Source organism: Coffea eugenioides, chromosome 3 (assembly GCF_003713205.1).
Source record: "Coffea eugenioides isolate CCC68of chromosome 3, Ceug_1.0, whole genome shotgun sequence".
NCBI lineage: Eukaryota > Viridiplantae > Streptophyta > Magnoliopsida > Gentianales > Rubiaceae > Coffea > Coffea eugenioides.
This window is the reverse complement of record NC_040037.1, coordinates 8,707,275-8,724,845: the sequence shown is the minus strand read 5'-3', so window position 1 is coordinate 8,724,845 and position 17,571 is coordinate 8,707,275. Positions and strand designations below refer to the sequence as shown.

At 32.5% G+C, this 17,571-nt stretch overlaps 1 protein-coding gene across 1 annotated transcript; it reads right to left on the bottom strand.

Annotated features, from left to right (window-relative positions):
* Nucleotides 1-15,531: 15,531 nt before the first annotated feature.
* On the bottom strand, nucleotides 15,532-16,512 carry LOC113765950 (cytosolic sulfotransferase 5-like). The gene has a single exon (XM_027310186.1). It carries the CDS (start codon nucleotides 16,510-16,512, stop codon nucleotides 15,532-15,534), a length of 981 nt encoding a protein of 326 aa, XP_027165987.1.
* Between the last annotated feature and the right edge of the window lie 1,059 nt (nucleotides 16,513-17,571).

Genomic DNA, 17,571 nt, shown 5'->3' with positions numbered 1-17,571 from the left:
TTTGTTTTAAAGTATAAATAATTATTAAGCATATCCTGAAATAGTAGCTATTTGTTTAGAAGTCGAAATTCTTATTGTAGATTCTAATTGGGAAAAGACTTGGGTAATGATATGCAAATTGTGAGTAATTTCATATTGTGCAAAAAAAAATTGGATCCCAATCATAAGTTATGAAGGGAAAAAAAGTGCAATGGCCCAATGTTGAGCATTCGTTCTATTGGTCCTGGTTCTAGAAAAATAGTATAAGACAAATGAAACAACTCTAAAATGAAGATAAAACCAAATGGATATATTGTTTGATTAAAATTGGGGAATAAACTAAGTCATAAAAAGCAGCGAAGAACTTTTTTTTTTTGAAACACAAAAATCTTCAACTATACACACAATATACTACTAATTTCAAGTACAAACAAATCATTAATATTTTTTGTACTTGATCTTTTTTTTATTTTATACATAGTCATTCTAATGATTATAGTCACTGCACTTTTACATAGTGAGAGCAGTATTTATACCCAAGCAAAGGTGCATAAAAACCAGAATATTAGTTAGTTGTTACTTGGTCTAATACTCAAATAATGATATAAGAACAGATACTCATAGTTTGTTGATAAAGTTAGTCTCGGCCCAGCTTTTAGTTTGTTACTTGGTCATTATTAGCTAAATGCAATAAACCTATTAGTTGTAGTTATTTCTTGTTTAACAATATTCATGAAGACTGGACTTCGGCAACACAAGCATTTCAAAGAAGAATGGATGAAGTCTATGAAGCAAAAAAAAAAAGAATCGACAAGATTAAGCAAGATATATTAAGCTAGTAGTTGTATCATCACGCAAGGGCTAAACTTGTAGCAGTAATTTTCGTTGGCATGATTGTTAGCTTACCTCATTATGAGCTTCTCAGAATTGAAGAGCTGTAAATGGTATAACCTTCTTAACATCAAGCCCAAAGATAATAGTGTTTATAGAGCCTGTACCATCATCCACAGCAATTCCAATTCGGGTCCTAATACACATTGAGAATAAAACATTATATTCTAATTTTTTATTATAGGAGAGTGAAACTTAATTTGGTAATTACCTTGCTACAACTTTGCTCTCTTCTTTGCAAGATGGGCATCTCATAACCGATCCCACATCAATATTGCTAGCCTTTTGGTAGCTCTCACATGCTTTAAACCAGAATTTTTGCTGTCCAGGGTCAACCTGATTTTCCCTGTTATCTAAGCTGTTTTGACCTAATAGATTTTTTTGAACAGAAAGAGGAACGCCTAAGTTTTGCGTTATTTTGGATAGCTAAAATATATAAATAGGTGGATTTTGGTGGTCAAAAGCAAATGGCCAAAGCTGTGTGCTTAGGACGAAGTAGAGATTATCAAAGTAGCAAAACACCAGGAAGACAAACATCAGTAGAAAGATGGAAAAAATACCTAGAAAATAGGAAATAATTAACAAACCCCTAATTTCCTAACATGATCTATGACTCTTAAGCTTTTAGCAAAGAAGAAGCAAGTACAAAGCTTTTATGTGACATGCAATTTGTGACTGAGCTCTTTTCCTTAAAAAAAAATGAGTCCGGTACATTGTCACACACTCACTTCCCATTGTGTTTTTTCTTTCCTCTTTTATAGATGGACTACAATTAGCTATTATTTGGTGCTTGGTGACCATCTAAACCAATTAACTTGTAGTAGTGGATGGTAAAGTTTTGGGAACCTAGTCTCATACTTTACATTAAAGTGTTACAAAGTGTTTTTGGATGAGTGGCAATACTGATAATGTACTGGAGTTGCTCCTAGAGTGCTCTACCTTTAATCACTTACATGTTAGTTTACCCGTTCCATGGTATTAGATGCTAGATGTTTTCTTAAAGAAGACTTTTACTGCTACATGTGATACCAAGTCTACTTAGGGTGATTTCTGAGTTGGTGATATTTTGTTTACTTTCTGTATATGCTTTTGGTTATCCTGAAACAAGTTTCTGCATCCTTTCTTAGTCCCCCCAAAAGATGGTTTTATAGAATTAGGAAAGGACAGGCTACAGGAGGTTCAGACCATTGAAAATTGCCAAGGATCTTCTGTTTGATGTTTTGTTTAGGACATCAAAACTTTGCACTTTGTATTATCAATTTGTTTTTCGTTGTTTAGCAGAAACATTAATATTCAAGTTATCACAACCACTGAAGACTCACGATCAGTTGCTCAAATAGACGATAATTTGTTTCACAAAGGATCACACAAAACAAATAGCAGTAGTAAACTTAAATGGATTTGTATGAGTAATATACTAAAGTTGTGAAATAGAATATACTAAAATGAACATTGTCAAAATTTTAGAACTATTAATAAATAATCAAACCAAGACAAATAATGGAAATAAGTGAATGTGATTGTTGAGAATTAAAAAAGGAAAGCTACTAGTTGATTGATAAAAAAATTTACTTTAAGTAAAAAAATGAAAAAGACTATAATTAATTGTTACCAAAAAAAGAATAAATCCATCAAGAAACATAAGCAAATAATTTTTTTTAAAAAAACGTGACAAAAATAGAGCATCCATTTGATAGAATATAGAAATAGCTAACTCAAGAACCTACCAAAACAAAAATAGTATAACAAAGTATGCACACACATACATAGATATATTAAATTAGATTAGATTTGATAAGTTAGTTGGGTGAATGGAGTTGTAAACGAAGTAAGATAGTCATTGACCTCTTTTTTTCAAAATCAATTTCTTTTTAACAGATTGAGAGGCTAATGAAGTGGATTTGGTTCCTCTCACATGGATTCTCTCTCCATTTTCCAAAATGCACATCTGAATGGATGTATGACACGTGACTTTATTTATTAATAAAGATTAGGATCAATTAAACTTAAAATGATCATACTCTTATACATCTCATGCATCCAAATGCACACGGTAAGAAACGAATAGGAGGTCCACCAAACAAAGTCAAACTTAATGAAGTTAGATAGTTCATGCAATTTTCTTTTCAGAATTAAGACTTTTCAAATGCTTGTCTAATAGAAATTCATTGTTACATTTAATATATTTGCACCATTTTTATTAGATAAATGCACAATTTTACATTTATAAACTTTACTTTATTTTTTCCAAAAATATAACACTTGAGACCCACTTTTTCCCCCTCTTGAGACCCACTTAATGAGGCAAACCTTCAAAATCAACATATTACCTTGATTTTCTTATATACCGCAATTGTGCAATAATCTATTAATCATTATGCAATGTCTAGGTCTTTTTAGCATAACAAGTTGTAAGATGATTAAGTATAACTAGAGGTGCCAAGATGGGTGATTTGGATGTGTTTGGATTGGGTAAAATGAGTAATGAGTATAAGTGAGTCAACTCATGTATACTCATTTAATTAGATGGGTATAAATAGATAAGTCAAAAAATGAGTTGGGTAATATAATTACCCATTTATAACCCATTTATTCTAACTTTTTACAAACTCATCTAAATTCATTTTGTAAACTAAATTATCAATTTATACTAGTTTGCACCCATCATTAATTTTAAATATTTACTTATTATGCCAAATAATTCCAATGACCAATTTTTTTTCCATCCGTGTGCTATGTCACAAAATTACATACTATTTAATAATTGAACAATAAGAATCTAAAATTTTGGACTAAATAATATGAAGGTTAACATAAAAACTTAATCCAAAACTTTGAACCCCTAGTATTTCTTTTTGTACGTAAATTTAAAATTTCATTTTGAAAAAGTAAGAAAGGAGGCTAAAGCTTGTCATAAATTGATAATACTGAAAAATGACCAAGTTAACAAATTACGAGGAAATAAAATGATAAGATAAAACTAACAAATAAAAATAATAAATAAAAGAAAAGTAGTTAATAGCATGAAGCATAGTAGCCCTTGTATATATATATATTTTTTTTTTGTCAAACACCATAATCTTCATTTCATAAACTTGATAGTACAAGATTGGATACATCAGGATTGCTTCCTGTATAATCATTTTGTGCACTCTCATGGAGCCACAAACTTGATAGTAGCCCTTGTATATTGATTTCTCATCCATCCTTCACCAGCATAAAAAGCACAAACTTTTTCATACAACTTGGCAGCTGTAACAAGATGGTTCGCTTGAAACAAGGATAGCAAAATTACAATTTGCATCCTAATGAACAAGACTATTGGCTCAATTGAGAACTGCAAGCCATCCTGATGGGGACTAGCAATTACTTCATTTAGTATACAAACAAAGATAAAATCTTCAATAGATAGGAATAACTGATAGAACAGTGAAAGGTTACATGGCCAAAACTTCTTGCCAACCTTCACTACCAGAATAAACTATAGCTGCCTGAATTCCCACAAATTGGTAGACGAAATAAGTACACTTAGAATCCATGAAACTTTTACAGGTTAATACTCCACTTTCTGAAACTAACCATTTTTCAGAAACTCAAGGAAGAAGTTAAGATATGGGAAGCATGACCCTTAAACTATGATTTACATTATTAAGGTCAATGAATCGATGATATGGGACTACTCCAACTATCAGAGAAAGGGTCTTGAGAGTTTGACCCCCTTTTAACTCGAATTGATTTTTCATCAGTATCCTGCGCTAGCAAAGTACCATGAAATCACAAATTGTATCACATAATTCTTTTTTTTTCACCCCCTTAGAATCTATCATCTGATGCAAGAAGACACAAGAGACTTCCAGCTAAAAGTTCTTCCATGGAGCAGTGTCAAACTTTTCTTGCCAAAATCAAGAAAATTTTTTTTTAAAGTTCCCAGTAGAGCACTTACATAGGACTAATCATTTTTGAACCATACGATCGGTTTCTTGAATATGTAATGCATCCTTGATGAAACATTAGAAGAACAAGCTTGTCAGGGACTATAACAAAAAGATAGGCAGCAAAAGCAGAATAAGTAAAAGAAAATGATAGTACTTCAAATTTGCAACCAAAAATCCTCTTTAACATTAGTAGTAACACGAAAGTAAATATCTTATTGTATCTTACAATCAAAAGAGAAAAGAGAAAAATTCATGTACCAACTGATACATCGCATTGGCCATTATTCTACCCACCTATAGGGAATTGAGTTAAATTAGAGATTAAATTCCAGAAAGTGATACATTATGAAGAACTATTTTCCTCAATAGCAGTCAATTTTTGCCCTATAAACCACTTAGATTTTTCTATCACTCACAACAGCAAAACGACTCAATCTTAACAATTTTTACAAAGAGATGAACCATGTATAGGCAGAATCAATTATCTTTAGAAATGAGAAAGAAATTTAGCAAAAATATACAAGTCTAAAAACTTGTAAAAATTAGAAAACAATCCAATCTTCTTTCTAACTCATCGACCAAATATGCAAGAATTGCTCTGTAATGAGACAAATGTGTAATTATAATGTAAGTTCAATCTCAATAACAAAAAATAACCAACCAATCCTCCTTTCCCCCAACCAAATTCGAACACTAACAATCAACAGTAGCTAGTATATTTGGAAGCATAATACAACTTCTCACAAGCATAATACAAAAGGAACTTCATAATTATGTTAGCCTGGACAGCATATTTTGTTCTATTTGCCTACCTGTTTAACGTCTCTTTGGGCCCGCAAAGATTACTCACAGCATCACGGACGACATTCTCCGGAAAAATCTTCAAGACACCATGGGTTTCTTCATGGATTAGCTCTGAAATTTACACTTTCAAGGTGGATTTGATGTCATTGAAATCGGGCGAGGAAGGGGCAAAGACCTTCTATTAAGGAGAGACGGGAAGAAGAGGGAGGGGAAACAAGCAGTGGAGGAAGAGATGGGGAGGAGCAGTGGACTTGCTGGCAGGGAGGAGAAGGCGATGGCGGAGCAACAATGATTGATGATGGAAATACAAGTTTAGGAATGTAAGTTAAATGGGTTAATTAGGTTTGATGGATTACCCAATTATATCCATTTAATAAATGGATATAATTGAGTAACTCATTTATATCCATATGTAAAACTTTAATATACCCATATCCAATTATTAATGAGCGGATATGGTTAAAATTAATTAAATAGTTTTGTTTGCCACCTATAAGTATAACTATGGCATCAATCCAAACTTGCGCATACAAATGAATTTCGTCATCATTCCAGGCTCCCAAAAAAAGATCATTATTTCTGGTAATCAGTATTTTTCTGTAGTATTGGATTTGAAAAGGGAAAAATGCACTTTTCATCCTCAAAGGTTGGGTTGATGACCAATTTCGTCCTCAAAGTTTCACCAAGAATATATTTCATTCTCAAAGTTCCTGAATTTTTGCCAATTAGGGACAATTGACAGAACAACACTCAATTTGGACGGAAAGCTGCACGTGAGAAGCATGCTCTGTTAGAACCAACAAAAAAGGGATAAAACCCGCTCGAAAGTGCAGACATTAGTGTTATAACTTTTGAATTCTAAATTCTATACCTTTACTTTATTTCGTTTATGGTCCATATTCAGTAGGAGCCATGTCAAGGACGACTTGGAATGCATTTTCAACAAGCCTATGCCTCTTCTTTTTTGATGGTTTTAGTTGGTTATATTAATTTGGTTACAATATCCAGTTTGGTTGCTACTTTGGATTGTTAAAATTTAAGGCAAAACTCTACCAAAATTTTCCTTCTTACCTTATTGACATGTAAATCAGCATGAAGATAAAAACAGTTGGTGGTCTTTTTATATAATGCCTATTTTAGGTTGGAACTAAAAATCATACCCATAAATAACTGGTAGTTTTTTCAAATAATGGATGAAAGCAACAAACAGATGATAGTTTATGGGAAATAAAAGAAGCCCACAAAGAATCCCATGCATAGCCAGCATTTTTTTCATTTCTAGAGAAGGTAAAAAAAAGAAGTTAAAAAGAGGTGATAATTTTTGGACAAGATAAAAGAAAGGGATAATTTCAGAAACCTCCCCTAAGGTTTCTGACAATGTCACTCACGTCCCTTAGTTTTGAATAATAACACTAACCTCCATTCATGCAGTAAAATGACTATAATATCCATCACTTATAGATAATTTCTAAAAAAACTTACAACTAAAACTAATCTTTTATTTTAAAACAACGGCTACCACACAAAACAAACTCTTATTGTCTCTTTTTTATCCTTTCTTTTACCTTTTCTCTCCTGTATTTCATAGTCCATTGTTTTTCCACAGTCGCCATCTACACAACCATCTAATACATCCCGAATCCTCATTATTATGGAAATAGATCCTCTCTCTCTTTTTGTTTTCCTTTTTTGTAAGTATTATTGAATTGAAATTGCTAAACGACAGGTTGTCAAAGCATATTTATTGTCAAACTAAATGAAGATGAAAAGAATGGCAGTGATACGTAGTATAAACAAGAAAATAAAAATGATGGCTAAAAAAGAAAGATAGATTGAGGAAGATTACACTATTATACCAATTGTGCAAACAAAAAAAAAAGAATTTTGGGATATAAGAACTATAATCAAATTTGCCTAAAGACATAGAATGTGGTCTCTAATGTTTCTTTTGGTTGTTCCATGTTGGTATTCTTGGTGGGTTAGATTATTTTAGCATCAACAAGGTTGCATCCATTTTGATTGAATTTGAATAATGACATTGGTCAATTTAGATGCAAAATTTAGGCAAAAAAAACTGAGAAACAAGATTAGGTTGAATGCAAATGTTAATTGTCATAATTGATTTGCACAGGAAGCTTTAGGGCTGCAAAGTTGGGCTTTCAAATTTATGAGAATACGAGGATTAAGTTAAAGTGACTTATTGACTTCATCAGTGTGGTAGTTATGCCGATTGCAATAGTTGCAATGTGGAAGAAATTTATGAGCGAGTTTCCCCCCTTCTAACTAACAAAAGGGTATTTTAGGGTTTTAGGACAAATTTAGTATAGTGGATTTATATTGTTACTGAAATGCTAATAGTAGAGAAGGTAAGTGTAATCTTTTAAATTAAAGAGGACCTACTTACAATAGTCAAAAACCTCCGTTGAGGTTTCTGAAATTATCTCTAAAATTAAAGTTATAAACAGTTGGTAGTTTCTATACAAGATATGGAAACAACAACCTACCAGCTTTTTAAGGTTTTCCTCTATTTTTGCAAATAGGGTTTCCTCTATTATATATATTTTTTGATAGGTAAAAAATAAAAATCAAATTAAATTAAATGGGCTGGGCTAATTTAATGTGTTTGGATAGATACTCAAATCCAAGTCATCTATAACTCATGAATAAGTGGATGTCGACCATTTATGTCAACCTTTTTGCCAGCAAATAATTGGATTTAGAATGGTGATGGTGGTTAGAAATTTTTTTAGGACTATAACAAGAAGAGGAGCGGAGAGGACATAAATGAAGCAAGAACAGATTTTACCTGTTTTTTGTTGGATGCAAAGTTGGTTCTAATAGCACATGCTTCTTACATGTAGTTTTCCGTCCAAATTGAGTATTATTCTGTCAATTATCCCTAATTGGCCAAAATTTTTACCTGTTTTTTGTTGGATGCAAAGTTGGTTCTAATAGCACATGCTTCTTACGTGTAGCTTTCCGTCCAAATTGAGTATTATTCTGTCAATTATCCCTAATTGGCCAAAATGCAGGAACTTTGAGGATGAAATGTGTTCTTGGTAAAACTTTGAGGACGAAATTGGTCATCAACCCAGCTTTGAGGATGAAAAGTGCATTTTTTCCGATTTTAAAAAATGCAGAGTAACAGGTATTTGCATCCCTAAACATTAGGTGGAGCATTGCTGGTCCTCTTCATGCATCAAGATCAACAGTTGTTGCATGCCTAAACACAGGTGCCGCATTTCTGGTGTTCGTCATGCATCAAGATCAAGTCCAGATGCTTCCAGCTTCGTGCGGGCTATTAGATCAAGACGCTCCTCCATCTCTGGTGTTAGATAATTCTTTTGAATCCCCAGTGACACCAAGCCTGAAATAGCCACTATTATCCAACCAATTCCACGGATTTACCCCATTCTTGTTAACCTCCAAGTTATTGAGTCTCTCCAGGCAACACCTCCATAGAATTTTGTCCACTTTTTCCTCCTCAGTAAATGGTTTCCCGAGGAATGAAGCAAGTTTTTTCAGTTGCCCCTTTGGGTCCTTCTTTAGCACAACATACTTCATGAACAATATCTTCTGAGGCATCTTTGAGCTTTCTTTATGATACTCCAAGGCATGATAAAAAATAGGTCCATAAAGGTAAGTTCCATTGCAGAAGACTCAAATGCTTTCTCCAAAGAAATTTGTTGTTTGCTACCAATTACAAGTGGTCTTTCTGTACCACATGTGTCAACTTTGATGCTATTGAAATAGTGCCAAAATGAGATAAAAGTGTCTTTAGGATTTCGAGTAAGGTAAACAATTTTGCAACCTGAGTTCCTAATTGAATCAGGAAGAAGACTATAAGGCAAATGTGGGTGAAGGAGTCTAGGAGAAGCCATACCAGAAAGCACAGAAGCTGAGTTAGGAACAAAGACCATAGACTCAATAGTTGGAACAAATAAATGTGGACTGCCCTTCGTGAGAATATCTTCATTTTCTTGATCCGCACCATTGTTGATGCTCAAACAAAGGGCCTTAAGCCATGTAGTCCCAACTTTGAGAGATGAAGCTAATATGATATCATCGTTACGCGGGATTCAGTTGATAAAGCTATGGTGGATTGAAGAATGAAAGGATGAAACCGAATACCTTTCCATTGATAGATTTCAAAGCTCTCCCAGAAGTTTTCTTTGGGAAGAGATTCAAGAAAATCTTGAAAGGAATTACATTCAATTGATTTAGAATTCATGTTGAGCAATGAGGCTGCAGATATATTGCATATACAAAAAAGCGGGCTGGGCAATAAACTGAGCTGGTGGAGTATATATATATGTAAAGAAAAATGGCAATCGTGGTAGACTGAAGAATTTGGGTTGTCCACGCCACATTTTTTGACTAAGTATTGTGAGGCTTTGTACTATGTATTTATGGCTAGTTAGAAGCAGCAAACTCAGCCTGCTTAACCAGAAGAAACGTTTTCCTGATTCGAGAGTGGACCTTACCATAATTTCAGGCAATGGAGCATTAAATCAAGCAGGAGCCGTCCTGTTACCAAAGGAAGAGGATAGCAGCTAATTATCTTACTAATAAACGGGGGGAAGGGGTGGGGGCGAAGAAGGTAACAGGAGGAAAAAAAATGTGCAACCTCCAACATGCTTCTCAGACACAAAACAGAAGAAAGAAAAGACGAGCTCGGAGTATATACAGTTGGAGAACAGCAAGTAAATAACAAGGTCAAGCATGGTGCTTTTAGAGGGATTTGGAGCCTCACAATGTTCAAAACCCACTATGTATCTCTAATAATATTGGGTAGGTGTAATCAAGTTATAAACACAAGTTTTACATCAAAATTGTACCAATTTATATTAATTGTTATAAAAATTATAGTCTATTAAAACTCCACGACAACTCAACTTATGAGATTCCGGATCTACATTTTAGAGTGGCTACAGGCAACTTAGATACATCCACATGCACTGCAACCTTTAAAAGGTTGGTAGAAACCTTCCGGGTGTAAAAATTGAGAGATACTTCAAAAGAAAAAGTCTGATAAGGCTACAAAGCCACCGTTTGGGTACAACTTTTTCCTAGAAGGGAGAAAAATTATTTGCAAGTGTTCCTAAAAGGTTGATGGCCATGATTTGGTTGGAAAAAAAATATGTAAAGTTTAAATCACATCTTGTATATCAATTTCAACATCATGTGTAAGACTCACAACATTTTGTTCTATAATTACAAGTTGTTAAAATTGAATTACATTTTGAACAAATGAGATTTTATCCTATTGATTTGGACAAAAATTGTTCGGAACGGCTTTTTTGATGGCTGTTCGGCCCTCTCGATACTCCAACGAAACTATGCATGTACTTCTTTTTTCCTTTTCGTTTTGGTGCGAAACTATGCAAGTACACGGCCTAGCTCCTCTTTGTGGACAAAGAGCTCTAGGGGTTTTGTTTGGGGGGAGGGGCCGGCGTTACTGTGAGTCTATGACCGGCATTGAGGTTCGCTTGTTCAATAGTGAACTTCTTGAATTTGGGTAGGTGCACTATGGCTGGCATGTATTTGGATGGTAGATTATTAGAAATAGTATTTTTTTCTAAAAAAATATTGTAATATCTTTTTTATGTGATGCACGTAGGATAAAAGATGATTGAAAATTATGAATTTGCATATTCGATGGCGAATTTTTTGAATTTTGGTAATGTTCATTGAAACTAAAAAAGAAAAAAAAATTGGTGTTGACATTAGCGCCGGCACCTTGTGAAATTGGCAGCTCCCAATAGGCGAAACCTTTTTTATACTGCCTCCGTCCCAATAAGTTTGTCGCGCTTGGGAAGTTGTGATTTTTACTAACAGTGCACTAAATGTTGCAAATTTTGTTTCACTTTCCACCTTTGCCCTCTAACGTGTAAAGCATACAAAGAGAGTTATGGTGGAAATTTATTGCTGTGGAACCTATCTATTTTGTTTAACTCAAAAATGCATGACCAAAAATCACGTATCAACAACGCATGACACACATTTGGGGTGTCTTCCTTTTTATTTTGACTTTTGAGTTAAAGTTGTAGGACTCATATTTTAAGAGGGTAAATGTTGAAATTGAATGTAAACAAGCTTTCTATTTTGGGTATGTGACAATTATTTTAGGACAAATAAAAAAGGAAAGCATGATAACTTCAATGGAACGGAGAGAGTATTTGTAATAAAAAGGTGTTGACTAGCGCCGAACATTTTAGAAAGGGATAATTGCAGAAGCCTCCCCTGAGGTTTCTAACATTTGCACTGACCTCCCCTGTGGTTTGAAAAATTACACTGACCTCCCTTGAGGTTACTAATCCTTTGCAAATTTAGTCCAAACGATTAAAATATTATTTTAGGGAGTGAAATTAGAATTTTGTACCAGATTTGCCCTTTGTGCTACATATCCAATGAATGACAAAGTACTATAAATCAATTAACAATTAATAAATTTTAAGGAGTATAATTTATGGGCAAACACGCATTACTCATTTAAAGTATCAGCTCTTTACGAGTATTTTACTTTCAAATATTTAATTTATGATAAATATATCAATATTTGTAAGTAAAATTCAAAAATTGTTATAGTAATATTCTTGCAAAAAGGAAATCGATAGGTTATTTATTTAATATAAATTAAATATTTTTTTAAAAAAAAATAAATGGCCCATAAAGTATTAATTTTTTATGGCTTTCATCCATTACACGAGTAAAGTATTCGCTCTTTATGTGCATTTTATTCTGAATCATTTAATTTATGTTAAATACATAAATGTTTGTAACTAAAATTGAAAAAGTGTTATATTAATATTTTTACGGAAGAGAGATTGGTAGGTTTTGTATTTAACAAAAATTAAATATTTGAAAGTAAATACAAATCTGTATTTGAGCGTAAACATTTGTATTAAATTAAATGTTTGAAAGTAAAATACCCTTAAAGAACCGGTACTTTAAATAGTTACCGACTCTTTATAGGCAAACACGTATTACTCATTTAAAGTACCGGTTTTTTACGGATATTTTACTTTCAAACATTTAATTTATGATAAATATATCAATGTTTGTTAGTAAATTTCAAAAAGTGTTACAGTAATATTCTTGCAAAAAGGAAATCGGTAGGTTATTTATTTAATATAAATTAAATATTTTTTTTAATAATGACCCATAAAGTATTAATTCTTTATGGCTTTCATCCATTACATGAGTAAAGTATTGGCTCTTTATGGATATTTTATTCTGAATCATTTAATTTATGTTAAATACATAAATGTTTGTAACTAAAATTGAAAAAGTGTTATATTAATATTTTTACGGAAAAGAGATTGATAGTTTTTGTATTTAACAAAAATTAAATATTTGAAAGTAAATACAAATAAGTATTTGAGCGTAAATATTTGTATTAAATTAAATGTTTGAAAGTAAAATACCCATAAAGAGCCGGCACTTTAAATAGGTAATGCATATTTGCCTATAAACTATACTCCTTAAAATTTATTAATTGTTAATTGATTTGTAGTATTTTGTCATTCATTGGACATGTAGTACAAAGGACAAATTTGGTAAAAAATTCTAATTTCACTCCCTAAAACAATAGTTTAATCATTTGGACTGAATTTGCAAAGGATTAGTAACCTCATGGGAGGTCAGTGTAATTTTTCAAACTACAGGAGAGGTCAGTGCAAATGTCAGAAACCTCAGGGGGTTTCTGCAATTATCCCTTTTAGAAATTGGCACCCAGGCACCGGCGCCGCGTGAGATGCTAATCGGCGAAGCCCTCTGGCCCGGCGTTGTCTAGCGCCGAATTTTTCTGCAATTAGCGCCGCCTAATGATAATAGGAGCTAAGCTCTCTTCCGTTCATGGAACGGCGCCGAGTTTTTTTTTTTTTTTTTTAATTAGAGCCGCCTAATGATAATAGGAGCTAAGCTCTCTTCCATTTATGGATTTTTTTTAAGCCTGCTCAACGGTGCCTATTGGGTATTCGCGTTAAAATATACTTCAAGTGATGAAATTTTCAAAAAGGTAAGATTAATTAGATAAAGTGTAATAAATGCAAGGAGGACTGAATTTTTAAAAAGGTAGAATTAATTAAAAAAATGTATAAATATAAGAAAGAATACTAATTATTAATATGTGTATATACATAACAGATTAGGTGAAATTTATGCGTGTTTATACTTAATAGGTACCCATTAGAAAAATCTATTTTTTTTAACCTGTATTCTTGGGATATTTGTTATAACTAGAACACTCTTAACTTATTATATAAATACACTTGAAATCTTTTTTTTTTTTTTTAAACAAGTACTCTTGAGACATCAGTTTGGTAAAACCCTTTACTTGACTAGCACGGCAGTTTGCAAGAATGTTAAATTTTTATAGATTTTTGACCGATCAAATAGTGAAATCACGCAATCCTTGTAAAACCAAACTAGCTAGTATTCCTAGTAATTTCACAATTAGATTTTGATTCAATTTATTTGCTAATAAGGGTTGCATAGAATTGCCTATCACATTTCGTAATTGTTGTACCTGATGATTTGCAATTTCTTTAAGGGATAACTTCAGAACCTCCCACGAAACTTTCAAGAATTTCACTTAAAGCTCCTCTAATTTTAAATATTATACCTACCTCTCTTCTTGACTTAGAATGTATACAATAACCTTCCTAAAAGAATGATAATCATCCTCTGCAAAAATAGTGGCCAATTTATTTTTTTCAAAAGGAAAAATTGTAGTAAAAAAATCAAATGGCTATCCAAACTTAAAAAACTCACTACCAAGCATTTCCCTTCACTAAATAGTTTTATCAGCACCACTACCATTTATTCTCCAAATTAATCCATTTCTTTTGTATGTCCAAGTTTTTTATTCTTTACCATAATCACAATCTTCATATCTGACATATTTCAGCTTCTATCATGCCCCTAAATTTTCTGATCTTTCATTCTTCTAATTTATTCTCTTTTTTTCTCCCACCAAAGTTCAATAAAACTATTGCAAATACAAGTATGCAATAGTAAATTTTGCTAAATGAATATGGAGAAAATGATTTAAACCTTAGACAACGCCAAATATTTGGGACTTGGAGGAAAAAAAATTAATGATATTGATTTGAACCAAAATAAAAATCCTTAAGAGCAATTTGAGATATGTATAAGGTTTTCTTACACATATCAAAGCTACTATTCAAGTGAGGGATGTGTAATTTTTAAACATCAAGGGTGCTAACTCTAATTGTCATAAATATCAGGAGAGGTTTGTGTAATTATTAAACATAAAGGGTGCTAACTCTAATTGTCACAAGTATCAGGGGAGGTTTCTGTAATTATCTCTTGCTTTAAGTAGATTTTACACACTTAAAAGAAGTTATTCAGCTAAGGAATATTACAATTTACATTTTTACGAGATTTTGAAAATCATAATCACTTCTAAAATTGTATTACTTTAGCCATTAAGAGAGAGCTTATATTTTTGTTTAGTAAATTCTTTTAATTTAGATGCTTCGTTTTGAACTATGATTCGCTATTGCCTGTTTATGAATAGTTTGATAATTTTTCTTTCATTTTTGCCAATAAGAACCATCAGCTAACAGCAAGCTTTCAAAACATGATAGAATATGGCCTGAGGAAATAATGAAGCGAAATGGTTCTTGATATTTTCTTTTCAAAATTAACCTAAAACCTCGATTTTTCTTATGTAATGAAATTGTGCATGTTAGTAACTTGAAAGAGAATACGAGTTTTATTGCTACAATGGCATTATTCCGGGCCAGTTTGTACAAATAAACTTCACTTGTACCGTGTGAAAGATTTACTATTGTGACAAATTCCAGTATTTTATTGTCGATCGTATGGAATTGTACAGAAGAGAAGGAACACATATTGCATGCCTAAACATCAGGTGCCGCATTTCTGGTGTTCGTCATGCATCAAGATCAAGTCCAGATGCTTCCAGCTTCGTGCGGGCAATTTGATCAAGACGCTCCTCCATCTCTGCTGTTAGATAATTCTTCGAATCCCCAGTGACACCAAGCCTGAAATAGCCACTATTATCCAACCAATTCCATGGATTTACCCCATTCTTGTTAACCTCCAAGTTCTTGAGTCTCTCCAGGCTACACCTCCACAGAATTTTGTCCACTTTTTCCTCCTCAGTAAATGGTTTCCCGAGGAATGAAGCAAGTTTTTTCAGTTGCCCTTTTGGGTCCTTCTTTAGCTCTTCGTACTTCATGAACAATATCTTCTGAGGCATCTTTGAGCTTTCTTTATGATACTCCAAGGCATGATCAAAAATAGGTCCATAAAGGTAAGTTCCATTGCAGAAGGACTCAAATGCTTTCTCCAAAGAAATTTGTTGTTTGATGCCAATTACAAGTGGTCTTTCTGTACCACATGTGTCAACTTTGGTGCTATTGAAATAGTGCCAAAATGAGATAAAAGTGTCTTTAGGATTTCGAGTAAGGTAAACAATTTTGCAACCTGAGTTCTTCATTGAATCAGGAAGAAGACTATAAGGTAAATGTGTGTGAAGAAGTCTTGGAGAAGCCATACCAGAAAGCACAGAATCTGAGTTAGGAACAAAGACCATAGACTCAATAGTTGGAACAAATAAATGCGGACTGCCCTTCGTGAGAATATCTTCATTTTCTTGATCCGCACCATTGTTGATGCTCAAACAAAGGGCCTTAAGCCATGTAGTCCCAACTTTGAGAGATGAAGCTAATATGATATCATCGTCACGCGGGACAAATTCAGTTGATAAAGCTATGGTGGATTGAAGAATGAAAGGTTGAAACCAAAAACCTTTCCATTGATAGATATCAAAGCTCTCCCAAAAGATCTCTTTGGGAAGAGATTCAAGAAAATCTTGAAAGCAGTTAGATTCAAATGACTTAGAAGTCATGTTGAGCATGAGAATGGAGAAATAGTACTAAATAACCAAAAAAGAGAGCCGGGCAATGAACTTATCTCGTAAAGTGCATATAAATAAGCCTGAAATGTAAACCCTTTAGTTTAGTTCAAGTTGCTAAATACTGAAAAGAAGTTCACTTACTTGGCCTGACCATAATTCTAGTCAGTGTGGAGATATCATGGCTAGATCAGCAGGTAACATATCCCGTACGTTAGGCAATCAGGCTGCAATAAATGAATAAAATATTCACATACTAATGGTCAAAGCCTTTGGATAAAAATTAGGACAAATTACTTTTTACTCTCTTGTAGTTTGGTACTTTATCACATAACCCTCTATTGTTTAAAAATTCATATGTCACTCTCTTATGATTTGGTTTAAAGTGTCAATGTTAGTTTTAGCATTCATTAAAACTTACGATCAATAGTAAAAAGTCAAAATCAAACTAATAAATTGATAAATTTACCCTTTCATTAATTTTTTTCCCTCCAAACATAAAAAAGAATAAATTGAATAAAAAATAGATAAATAAGAACTACAAAATATCATTAAAGATTTAGTATAAAAACTATAATGATATTTGTAGTAAAAAAAGATTTAGTACTTTTTGTTTCTTATTTATTTGTTCTATATTTCCCTTCCATCTTTTTTGTTTCTTATTTATTTAATTTTTAATTTTCTTCCATCTCTTTTATATTTGAAGAAAATTGAGATTTGTAGCCCAATGTATAGGTTTTCAAAATCATCTCTTCTCTTCCCAAAAAAAAAGAGAGAAAGATAAGGAAAAAAAGAAAAAAAGTAGTGAAAGTGTGAATTTGTCAATTTATTAGGTTGACTTTGATTTTTTACTATTGATTGTTAATTTTAATAGAAAGACTAATCGTGACACTTTAATTCAAACTATGAAGGAGTTATATATATATATATATATATATATATATATAAACTATAAGGGTTTATATAGTAAAGCACCAAACTAAAGGGGCTAAAGATAATTTATCTAAAATTATATATCTTTAGGTAGAGATCAAGTAATCAATACAACCGAAA

Excerpts from the sequence above, each read along its gene's own strand:
- LOC113765950 (XM_027310186.1), bottom strand. The coding sequence starts at position 16,512 with ATGACTTCTAAGTCATTTGAATCTAACTGCTTTCAAGATTTTCTTGAA.